The sequence below is a fragment of the Phacochoerus africanus genome, chromosome 9 (genome assembly GCF_016906955.1).
Source record: "Phacochoerus africanus isolate WHEZ1 chromosome 9, ROS_Pafr_v1, whole genome shotgun sequence".
In the NCBI taxonomy this organism is placed as follows: Eukaryota; Metazoa; Chordata; class Mammalia; order Artiodactyla; family Suidae; genus Phacochoerus; species Phacochoerus africanus.
In genome coordinates this window covers 115,968,075-115,980,844 of record NC_062552.1, presented here as the reverse complement: position 1 = coordinate 115,980,844, position 12,770 = coordinate 115,968,075, and the positions used below count along the sequence as shown (strand labels likewise).

The window sequence follows — 12,770 nt, the reverse complement described above, 5'->3', positions numbered from 1 at the left end:
GCAATATTTTTTTTAATCGGTAAATGTGTTGCTTTATGACTACCAAATTAGTTCATGTAAAAAGATTTATTAATCCATTCATACTCTGATTAAAAGCAAAGCCAGTACATTGAATTATTTATTAGAATTCAGCATTTATTGCCAAAGTAGACAACTTTTACCATCATTTTAGATTTTTCAAGTTGGATGGAGTCTAACTTCAACAGTTGATTTTATACTTAAGTGATTGATTCACTTTTCACTTTGTATCTCTTGATTTCTTAAGGCATGACTAATTCTTAAAAGTTATTTAAGACTAGTGCCTTTTTATTGTTTTTTTTTCTTAATTAAAAATTTGGGGGGGGGGGGCTGTACCCATGTCTGTAGAGTTCCTTGGCCACGGATCAAACCCATGCTACAGCAGTGACCTGAGCCACAGCAGATCCTTAGCCTGCTGCTCTACCAGGGAACTCCAAGGCATGACCAATTTTAAAACGCAGAATATTCTGTGAACAGGAATTCCTGTTGCAGTGTAGCGGCAGCGAATTTGACTAGTATCCATGAGGATGTGGGTTCCCTCCCTGGCCTCGCTCAGTGAGTTGGGGATGTGGCATTGCCATGAGCTGTGGTGTAGGTCGCAGACGTGGCTCGGATCCTGCATTGCTGTGGCTGTGGCATAGGCTGGCAGTTGTAGCTCCAATTCGACCCCTAGCCTGGGAACCTCCATTTGCTGCAAGTGCAGCCCTTTAAAAACAAAACAAAACAAAACAAAACGAGTATTTTGTGAACAAAATACGTCAGATTCAATGCCGTGTACATAAAAAGGTTCTTCTTTTAATAATCCATGTGCCAATTATCAGAGAATACTGGGTACTTATCAAATATAAAACTCTTCATGAAGTATCAGTCGTTCTGTAGCTTTGTTGGAATCAGTACTCGCAAAGATTTTTGAGTCTGTCTACGCTGTGCCCTAGTGAGATCTGTTAACATTATGTTCTTTCTTTAATCCCATACTTACTCTTTTCAACATGTGAATAATAATATTTTTCGTGTTTGGACGACGTTATGTTTCTCTCTTTTATTTTTCACTCCAAGGACCTTGGAATTTACGTACATAGTTTGGCTTGTGTGAGACAGATGACTAACCTACTTCTGCTGTTAGGCAGCAGTACTAAAGAGCACATTTTAACTTTTTCCCCTTTCTAAATCTCCTTCGTTTTATTGTTTGCCTCAGGTTTTCTTTGACCTTTTCCTTGTAACTTACCACCCCATCACTTTCACTAGCTTCCTTCTTGTCAACTCTTGTCTTTGGCTTGCTTCCATTTAGCATAGTAAGTCAGCTCTTAATCCACAGATCTGTACATTGTAGTAATCCCTTGTCTTCTAATTTGGGTAGCACTACCTCTGATCTCTATAGCTGGAAAAATTGATGTTGTTTTTCATAGATAACACTTTTTATCATATTTCCTATGTTCTGAACAAATAATTCAATTGACTATGTTTAAGTGTTTTGAAGATGTGCTCTCTTGGTGTTTGACATTTTCTTTAGTAAAATTGCTTAGAAATTTGTTTTTAATTGGAATTGTCTTTGGTCTCCCTGATTTTGAAGGATCAGTGTATGTGTAACAACGCTATCAGAATTCATGAAACTAAGTAATAAGTGCCTCATATCGACAGAATCCATGACATTTATCTTAACCTTCCCTATAACACTTAGCTTGGTGTGTCAGTAAAAAGCAATGATTAAAACATTTCTAATCTTAGTCTTGATTTTTTTTTTTTTTACCAAATCACACGCTTTTAATATGCAGGTTTGCCATGCAGAACTTGAATTGGGGACTTGTTTTCAAGCGGTAAATAGCAGAATTCAGTTACAAATTCTTGAGGCACAATACCTTCCAAGCTCATCAACACCCCTGACTTTGAGTAAGTATGTCAGTGGTTCAAAGTGGAATCTTCAGAAAATACTTGTAAAAGACAGTTGTTTCCTACACTTCCTACAATGGAGATTAAAATCTTACTTTTATTATTTAACTTAAATACTTACCTTTTAGCTTAAAATTACTTTATTGGATTTCAAATTTTAGCCATTACATCTACTTTAATCCAGTGGTCTCTTGATTCTTATCCAATTGTGACTTCTCTGTGTTTGATGCTGTTCTTTATTTAGCTCATTAATTAATACAGGTTGATTGTCCAGAGAACTGTCAGATACGTCTCATCAGCCTGGATAATTTATCCTCTCCCTAGGTCTATGCCCTTTTGTAGATACTCTCTAACTAGCAACTTAACTGTAAAAAACAAAATAAGAGTTCCTATCATGGTGCAGCAGAAACAAATCCAACTAGGAACCATGAGGTTGTGGGCTTGATTCCTGGCCTCGCTTGGTGAATTAAAGATCTGACGTTGCTGTGAGCTGTGGTGTAGGTTGCAGACACGGCTTGGATCTGGCATTGCTGTGGCTATGGTATAGGCCGGCAGGCAGCTGTAGCTCCAATTAGACCCCTAGCCCAAGAACCTCCATATGCTGCTAGTGCGGCCCTAAAAAGCAAAAAAAAAAAAAAAAAAAAAAAAAATTTCCAAAACAAAACAAAAAAAAAACCAAAACAAACAACCCCCCCCCAAAAAAAAAAACCAGAAAATGTCAAATACAAGCCTTGAAGCTTTTTCTGCCTTCTGTCTTTGAGTATAGCCAGGGATTCTGATATTTTGGTTGTCTAGGCATGGTTCACATGGCTGCCTCTAGAGCTGAAGGTTTGAGGTCAATCCTACCTACAGGGCTAAGAGTAGGGTAAGAGTGTTCCTTTTTCCTGCTAGAAGAAGAGAAAATATCTGGAGACAGGCAGAAACAAAGGGTGTCCACTATAACTACAAAGACTGGAAATAAATACAACTGAGCCCTCAATACAAGAAGCTAGAAAAACAATAGCAAACACAAAGGAAAGTAGAAGTAGGAATTAAAGCTAAAGTTAAAGTTTTTAAGTATGGAGACCACAAAACACAAAATGAAGAAAACCAAATGTTAAAGTAGGTAAACCTATAGTACTCTGGATCAGGCAAAAAAATAAAATAAAATAAAATAAATAAAACATGAACAAGGAAGAGAATATAATTTCAGATTCAGAAGAGGTTCAAAAATAAATAAGAATACGATCTGTAATTATGCCAGTTTATTTCAACATCTATGTAAAATGTTTTATAAGCAAAAAATTGTTGACATTCACTTCAGAAGAGGGAGAAATCTGAATAGAACAATAACCATGTTAAAGTAGCTACAAACTGCCTCTAATCAAAGCAGAGGCCAAGACGATTTTACTGGCAGATTCTACCAAACTTTCCAGGAACATGTATTTCCTATTCTATAATAAGCTGTTCCACAGCATGAAAAAAAAATATATGAAAAAAGAAACTTGATGAGATCAGTACATTCTTGGTATCAAAACAGAAAGGATAGCATACACAACAAACAGCTATGGGTTCCTCTCTCTTATGTAGACAGATGAAAAAAACCATAAAATAAAAAGCAAATGAAGTCTAACTAAGTTGGCATCAAAAGAATAAACTACCAGGTCTATATAGGGTTAATTCTAGGACGAGAGGATAAAAGTAAAAATCTATGAATGTAACTTATTTTAGTAACAGGGCGTCTTCCTTTAATCAAAACTGCTCTTCAGGATTACCAGTGATCTCCGCTTTATAAATAATGGTCGGTCTCGGTTCTCACTCTGTGGCTCCCTCCTTTCCGAAAGCTCTCTCCTCACTTCCTTGCTGTCTGACAGTCCCAGCTTTATACCATCACTTCTCAAATAGATCACTTTCTGCTTGAGTTGTGAGCACCATGTGTTAGACCGGAGAGTAGGCTTAGGTGAAAAGCTGTATAAACTTGCACTTTATTTAGTTCAGTCCCGATCTTTTAGGAGTTGACTCTCCTCCAGTTTCTTTCTGCTTTTAGTCAATGTTTAGTGTCTTGATCAATTGTTTTTAATATTTTTCCCAGAGTTGGTGATCGTCATCTATGAGAAGGTCAGTTTACACAAGCTACTCTACCATTACTGGAGGCTTTGCGTCTCAAATTTATTTAAAGGATAGATTTTCCCTAGGGGGCACATGTTTAACTTCTAGAGTCTCAAGCAAGCAAAGGACTTTATCTATATAAATTTGTAGATAAATTCCTCTAGCTCTCCAAAGAGTGGGCACCTCTCTTTTGTGTAATCCTTTTCGGTGTGTACTCCTTTGCTGCTGATGGTTTTTTGTAATTACAATTCCAGTCTTTAATGGCATTCAGGTTAGAGGAAGATTACATTCATTTGAGGTTATAGTAGTTATCTGTAAAGTGTGGTGATAATTATAAAGTTTACAAGAGGTGTTTTCTGTTTGAAAGCTCATCGGATCTTTATATTTTTATAACATAATATATGGATGTATATGGCATTTACAATTTTTATATAGCAAGATTTCTCATTCTTTAGGTTTTTTTGTGAAGGTGGCAATGTTTAGCTCGGGAGAGTTGATTTATAAGAAGAAGACACGCTTACTGAAAGCCTCCAGTGGAAGAGTAAAGTGGGGAGAGACTATGATTTTTCCACTTATACAGAATGAAAAAGAAATTATTTTTCTCGTTAAGCTTTACAGCCGAAGCTCTGTAGGAAGAAGACACTTTGTGGGGCAGGTTAGTAAGGAATTTTTGTCTTGCATTCTTTCCTTGCATTTTTTATGCATTTAAACAGCTGGATAACATTGAAATAGGATAGAATTCTTCAGCATCATAAATTAAAATTCAGTGGTGCCACAAAAATCAAATTTTGTCAGACTTTTTGCTTTAATAGAAAAATATTTGGAATTTCTGAGCAATCTATTTCTTACTTTTTTTTTTTTTGGTCTTTTGTCTTTTTAGGGCCGCACCCGTGGCATGTGGAGGTTCACAGGCTAGGGGTCTAATTGGAGCTACAGCTGCTGGCCTACACCAGAGCCACAGCAATGCCAGATTCTGCAATCTACACCACAGCTCATGGCAACGCCGGATCCTTAACCCACTTAGTAAGGCCAGGGATCAAACCCACAACCTCATGGTTCCTAGTCAGATTTGTTTCTGCTGCGCCACGATGGGAACTCCAGGCTTCTTATCTTTTTTTTGAGCTTTTAAACTTTAAAAACAATAAGAAAGATCAGTTTTTCAGTATTTCTGACTTGTATTTCAATCAGATTTTTTAAGGCTGCTAATATCCAACTTAACTTTATTCTAGGTTATGTTCAATTTAATATTTAACTCTGTATCCTGTTAGCTGAATTGTGTTAGATTTAAATTCCTAGAAAACATCAATTTTAAGTGGTTGTGATATTATCTAGTCAATATTGGTGACCAGATATTTAAAAATTCTTAGTAATTTGTTTAAGACAACATGATACTTGCTTCCTTACCAATCCTGTAGTTCTTTTCTTTTCTCTTAGTGGGTTAATGGTAGCTGTACATTATCTTTTACCGTAATTACAATTGTTTGACTCACATTTAAATTCCCAAATCTGTATTTTTGGTTTAAAAGTTTCTTCCTGACAAGTTGTTATTAACAGTCTACATGAAATCTTCATCTTATTTGTGAATTTTCAAAGATTGATATTAATTCTCATTTACTATATTCTAACTAAAATATTTGTTAAAATAGTATAATTTTGTTGCTCTTCATTTATTCTTATATGGAATAAAGTTTGACTCAAGAATTCATCTATTTAGCATGCTTTTCAAAGTTGTGAGGCCAATGATGTGAATTCAGTTAAAGTTTTCCTATATCATCAAGCCTCAGCTAATGTATGAACAGAAGAGGAGATTTTCTTGATAACCAGTGATTTTCAAGATAATTTTTTTTGGTGATTCCACCTTCTTGGTTGAGGTTTTAGTTGATAATAATTTTGGCAAAGTTCCTGTTAGTCAACTGTTCCCTCTGGCTTCTCTGGTAGCCTCAAGGAGCCACCATGAGTGGGGTCAAGGTTTCTCACTCTGTATCAGCAAAAGCACTCTCATGTTATCTGTTTTATGTGTTAGGGGTCTTCGTAAGATTTTATTTGAAGGAAACATTCTTTAGACCACGAAATTAAGAATAAAAAAATGAAAGCCAAACCTTTTTTGAGTGGCCTGTTCCAATTTCTTTATTTAAAAGTATTAGAAACTGAGTCTCAAAGAAATTAACTCCCAAGTAACAGCGTTCGTTAGTGCTATAGCTTAGCTAGAGCTGAGTTGAGAATTCAGGTTTTGTGTTTCCTGGTTTATCTTGCCTTGCCACAATGATATGTAACCATTGTGTTATCTTATATTTGCGTAATGCTTTACAGTTTTCCCAAGTTCATTCCCAGTTCATCTATTATCTAATGTTACTTAAATGGGAGTTCCCATCATGGCTCAGCGGAAAGGAATCTGGCTAACATCCATGAGGATGCAGGTTCAATCCCCGGCCTTGCTCAGTGGGTCAAGGATCCAGCGTTGCTGTGGCATAGGCAGGCAGCTGCAGCTCCAATTTGACCCCTAGCCTGGGAACCTCCATATGATGAGGGTGCAGCCCTAAAAAAAAAAAATCAACTCAGTTACCATTATTGTGTTACCTGACATGATTGTACTGTTCCTTTACAGATTTGGATAAGTGAAGACAGCAATAACATTGAAGCAGTGAACCAGTGGAAAGAGACAATTACAAATCCAGAAAAGGTTGTCATCAAGTGGCACAGATTAAATCCATCTTGAAGACTTTGCACATTCAATTGGTGATGAACTTGACATTCTTTTAGAAGACTTACAATTTCAGTTTGCTGCCAACTGAGAAGAGACAAATCAGTACATTTGTCAATTTATTTATGGAGGCCATACCTACAGTATATAATGAATCTATATAGAAAACTAAACTTGATTTTAAAAAATGGGATGAATTATAGCAGATAGCCAAAATAATGGAAACGTTTTAAAGCCGTAGCAAAATAGACAATAAGAAAGATGGATAATATTACTAGGGCAACTAAATGAATTATAAAATCAAAGAGAATATCCACTGTAGATAGTTACTACCATGTTATGTTTGTGGGTTTTGTTTTTTTTTTTAAAGCTTTGCCTAGATATCTCAAAAGCCAGTGTGTGCAGTCTCCGTTAGAAATTTAGAAGGCTTTACCACTGCTTCAGTGCTAGTTATTGTTGATTAGGTCCTAACTCCACTGTTAACCCTCTTCATACGTATTTTCCCTCAGAAAGCAAAAACGAATTGAACCACTTCAACTTTTCTGTGTTTGGGAAATGTTTGTGCCCCGCGTTTATCATTTCTTACCCGTAGGGTATCACATTGGCCCTTTGTAACTATTGATCTCCAAGAAACTTCAGGTATAGAAAAATACATTTTGGCACGAATAAATGAAAACATCAGAAGGTTGAAGTTTAATTGGAAAAACCTGGTTTACACACATTTTGCTGTGTTTTCCTCCTTCATGTCCTTTTTTGTTTCAACTGGAGTTGAAATGAGATCATCATCCAGAGGGCTCATCCTAATTAGCAGAAATGAGTGAGCTTAAATAGCAAATTCAATGCTTTATGATAAACACTTCCTTGTTTTTAGTTTTTAAAATACAAATTACTTGACCTGTAATTCACATCATTATGATATTTCCCCATATTTTTACAATAATCATATAAGCAAACATTATGTAGCAGATATTTTCTGTTGCAGTTTCTCTAAGGTACTCACTGTAACTCAGTATGCAGGGATAACTTCCGTGTAGTTGGTGATACAAGCTCTGGCCATGAAGCAGAATTGTTTGGAGAAACAAATAACACCTTCCCGAGCTTGGAAAATACGACTTTGTTTTTGCCGATAGGAAGCCTAAGTGCTTTTATATTCCATTTTTCTTTCTCTTTTACCTTGTCCCACACGTGCCAAGAGATAAATGGTGATAATTGTAAACCGGAAGTATACTTTGCTGTAATGTAAGCATGCCTTTCTCATTCTAATTATTATGCTCTGTGTATCTCATTGTGATTTCCCCAAATCAACACTAATTCCCCTTTTCCTACAACCTCCTCAAGCTACAAAATGTGCATACTTTACATGTCTTTTGCTTATGCTGCCCAGAGTTTATGGTGTACAGGTGATGTTGACAGGTACTCTCTGGCACTGCATTTTGAAGTAATTTTTTTTTTTGATTGTGAAAAATGGCATATTGGTGAGTACTCACGTGGACTTTTAAGAGAAATTACCTTGTGTGGTATTTTTTGAATCTTTGAGGCAAACTATTCAAAAGAATTTTTAAAAACTAGACTATTGTAAGGAGCAATTTTAGATCCATAACAAAATTGAGAGGAAGGCACAGAGTTCCTATATACCCGCTACCCCACATTTGCACAGTCTCTCTACTCTCAACATCTTGGACTATAGTGGTATGTTTGTTGAAATCAGTGCACCTTCATTGATACATCATCACACAAAGTCCGTAGTTTATATTAGGGTTCACTCTTGATGTTATACAGTCTATGAGTTTTGACAAATACATGAATGATGTATATCTACCACACTTGTATCATCCAGAGTAGTTTCCCTGCCTTAAAAATCCTCTGCAAATAAAACCATTTTAAAAGCTACCAAAGAAGTAAGTATATTGGGTTTTAGATGATAAGTAACAGTTTATTATTTTAAATGACCTAGAATTTTATTTGAGCAGCTTTTTTTTTTTTGGTTCTATTAATGTTTTTAATCCCTACATTTATTCTGTGTAGTTATGTATTTATCTCTATTTAATTTTCAATATTTTTTACAATATATGTATAGTGTATAATTTGAAGGAAAGCTGTGACTTCTTGGTTTGTTTTATTTCTTAGAATCCTAGGTAAATAAAACAATATAAAGACAACCTTCTCAATTCAAAGATATCAGTTCGAAAAGTAGGATTAAGATCTCCAATATTTTAATTAGTGTTTACTTAAGCCTTTTTCAGGTGAAGAAGTACTGAATATAGGTGATACTCTTGTTGTTTTTTCAAAGTTTTACATGGAAATATAAAAAGAAACATGCTCTTCTATAAATAGCTACTAATATTATGGGAAAAACATTAGAAACTGGTAATAAAAAAATGAGCAACAATGCAAAAAAATCATTTCTCTTTGTATTTACTTCGCATTTCTTGACCTTTACCCACTTTTAACAGTGAGAGGGAACCAAAGTGATATGGAGTGACCGGAGAAAACCATGGAAGGATTCACACTGATGGCTGATAGTTTGCATAGTGCTAATCCCTCACGGTGTATTTGTTTATAAGTCTTCAGATTAATATATTTAAATAGCTGCAGTCCATATCAAAAAATAACATCGCTGTTTGGCTTTCATTTGGTTTTGCAGGATTTTTTTTTTTTTTTTTTTTCTTTTTAGGGCCTCACCCACACCATATGGAGGTTTCCAGGCCAGGGGTGGAATTGGAGCTGTAGTCGATGACTTCCACCAGAGCCACAGCAATGCAGGATCTGAGCCGCGTCTGCATCCTACACCACAGCTCACAGCAACGCTGGATCCTTAACCCACTGAGTGAGGCCAGGGATCGAACCTGCGTCCTCATGAATGCTAGTCAGATTTGTTAACTGCTGAGCCACGACAGGAATGGTTTTGCATGGTTTTTTAGCAGAGCCAGAGAACTTACCACCGAAGTATATCAGGTACTGCTCTTAGCAGACTATTCAGAGGGAACCTGTGGGATTTTGAACATCAGTTATGTAATTATGGTCTGAAAATAACCTAAACTGATCTTTTGTTTGAAAAGTTATTTGAATTTCTGTGATGCTAATGTACAGAAACTATGATGTCCCAACCAAAATTTCCAGTTTGTTTAATCAAATAATTAATTATATAGGAAGGATTTCAGAAATTTGCAATAAATTTCAACTTTTTATATTATGTCAACTTTTTATATTATGTTTCAAAGATACATTTACTTTTGGTGTTTGGTAGGGCATATTGAGGGAAGTTCCAGATAAAACGTCTGCATCTACATTGACAGCTGACCCTTGAACCCACCGGGGTTAGGGATACCACTCCCCTTGCAGTTGAAAATCTGCGTATAACTTTACATTTGGCCCTCTATGGTTCTGACTTCATGGATTCAACCAACCTTGCATTACGGGGTTCTTGGTGTGTACATAATGAAAAAAAAATCTGCACATAAATGAATCTGTACAGTTCAAACCTGTCTTATTCAAGGGTCAGCTGTATTAGGGTTTCCAGAGAAACAGGACCAATAGGAGATAGGTAGGGAGAAAGATACAAATTTTTATTTTTTTATTTTTAAATTTCTTGAAAATTTTCCTTTTAATCTGATGGAGGGTGAACTTTTTTTTTGGAGGGGGTGCCTTTTTTTTAGGGCCATACCTGTGGCATATGGAAGTTCCCAGGCTACGGGTTTGAATCAGTGCTTCAGCTGCCAGCCTACACCACAGCCACAACAATGCAGGATCCGAGCCACATAGCCACTATAGCTTGTGATCCAAGGCACATGTGTGACCTGTGCCACAGTTTAAGGCAACGCCAGAGCAAGGCCAGGAATTGAACCCATATCCTCATGGATGCTAGTTGGATTCTTAATTGCTGAGCCACAATGGGTACTCCTAAATTTTCTTTTAATTACGAGGAATTGGCTTGTATTTATGGAAGCTAAGAAATCCCACAATCTACCACACAATCTAGAGATCCAGGAAAACCAGTGGTATAAGTCAGTTTGAGACAAAAGCTTGAGAAGCAGAAGAACCAATAGTATAAATCCCAGTCTGAGGTCAGGAGAAGATGAGATAAGAAGTCTCAGCTCAAGTGGAAGTCCTCCTTCCTCTGCCTTTTGTTCTTTTCAGGTCCTCAAACAGATTGAAAGATGCCCTCCCACATTGATGCAAGTGCTAATCTCATCTAGAAATACTCTCACAGGACATACCCCCAGATAATTTTTAATCTGGACACCCCAGCCAGTCAGTTGACACATTAAATTTAACTATGACAGATACCTATTAGTGTTCTTTTGATGCATTAGTTATAATTCTTGTTCAGCAATAAATTTCAAATGCTTGCAATTTTGGCTGAAACATTGAGAAAATAATTATGAAAAGTGGGTGTATATATAAAGTACCATGTCCATTTTGAAATATAGATTTAAGGGTAGAAAAGATGTTATCCCTCAAAGAGTGTTGACCTGAAATAGACTGCCAGATATTTCTGTAGGAAAGATGGATTTATTTGGGATCAACAGGGAATTACAATTTGGGATTATCTACCATGGTGAGCCATGTGCAAGTCCCCACATGCAAGGGAAGGAGAAGACTTTTATAGAGAGGAAAAGGAAGTTGGAAAGGCTACAGTAAACAAAGAGTCCATGGCTTTTCATTGGCTAAGTCCTTGCCAGGAAAAAAATGGAGTCGTTCTTCTTCCTGTTGGGCTCTGCTAGCATTGCAGGGCACAAGAGCTCCCCCTTCTGGTCTCCCAATTCTATTTAATCAAACTTTCTGTTTATTGTTGTTATTATTTTTTACAGGAGTTAATACAGCCCTACAGAATTGGATTATATTTTATGGGGGGTAAATTGTCAGAAGATGAAAGCTGCCTACATTTCGAGTAATTTTCTAGTAGGAATTTTTCTTTTAACTTAGTAGTTACAGATTTTTCAACCTTTTCATGTATGAAAGTCTGATCTCTAAAATGTCTATATTAAAATTAATAACTAAATAATGTAACTACAACAACTATATAACTATTTTAAACCATAGGACTCTGATAACAGCAGTAGATGTCTAGAAAGAAAGAGCTGTGTGTCTTCTCAGATGGCTAAAAGATCTTGATTCCATGCTGGGCTAAGTCACTGAATGAGGTATGTATTTTAGAATATAATAATTTTCACTTTCTCATGCTGTGGAATTTGTCTTCTGGGTCACCACTCTTTAATTTTCGAGCAAGCAGATAAAATATATTTGCCTTCACTTGTAAGACTAGATTTATTTTAACAGAGGTGAATTTGGTTGATATTTGATGGTGCCTCTGGATTGTCTTTTAATTTAATTTCTGGATCTTTAATCTTTTTGATTATACAATGTATGGATTAAATCTATAACTAAATTTTTAAAAGAGCCACTATATATAGTTAATAATTAAATACAAAAATGTCTATATAGTGTTGTGGAAACCGCAAAAACCGTGGCAACGGAAGGAGACAAACAGCACTCAGAGATATGGAAAAGCAAGGTTTATTCAGCAGCGGCGCGGGCTCAGAGGAGTCACCTCCAGGGTCTGAGCACCAGGTCTTTGTTCTCAGTAACTTTTACACACTACAAGGTCTTGATTTTCCCGTGTAAGCATCCCGGGCCTCCCCCATCCCCAAGCAGACAGTGTTCCTCCCTAAGAAACTGAGCCAGCAAAGTTATAGAAGCAGAACTGATAAGCAATGCTGGGTACCTGATTAGCAGGGCTGCTGGCTTGGACAGAGAGCACACAGTTGTTACATTATTACAAGAAGGGTGGCATAGTGATGAGCACAGCTGGAAAGGCTTGCAGCTGCCTTCTTAGCCGGGGGCGGGGGGGGGGGGTTGTTCTTTAATTAAAACTCCATTTCAATAGTACTTCGTGCAAAGAAATTATAGGTGCTTTCAGGGATACAAAGATGAATAATCCATCAGTCTTTACTCTGGGGTTTAATATTTTTGTAGAGAAAATAATATAAAGCCCAATTATAATACAAAGCAGGATTTGAAGTATGGACAAAAACACTTTAGAGGGTCAATAAAGAAATAAAGCTGAAGGAATTAG

General features: G+C 36.4%; 1 protein-coding gene across 2 annotated transcripts in view; it reads left to right on the top strand.

Moving 5' to 3' along the window:
* TC2N (tandem C2 domains, nuclear) overlaps positions 1-8,584 on the top strand; it is a 50,004-nt gene extending 41,420 nt beyond the window's left edge. For both annotated transcript variants that reach the window (XM_047796435.1, XM_047796434.1), the window contains exons 10-12: positions 1,791-1,905; positions 4,449-4,648; positions 6,599-8,584. In XM_047796435.1, coding sequence (XP_047652391.1) covers positions 1,791-1,905; positions 4,449-4,648; positions 6,599-6,709 — 426 coding nt within the window. In that variant the 3' untranslated portion in view covers positions 6,710-8,584. The remainder of the gene's footprint in view (positions 1-1,790; positions 1,906-4,448; positions 4,649-6,598) is intronic.
* The last annotated feature ends 4,186 nt before the right edge of the window (positions 8,585-12,770 follow it).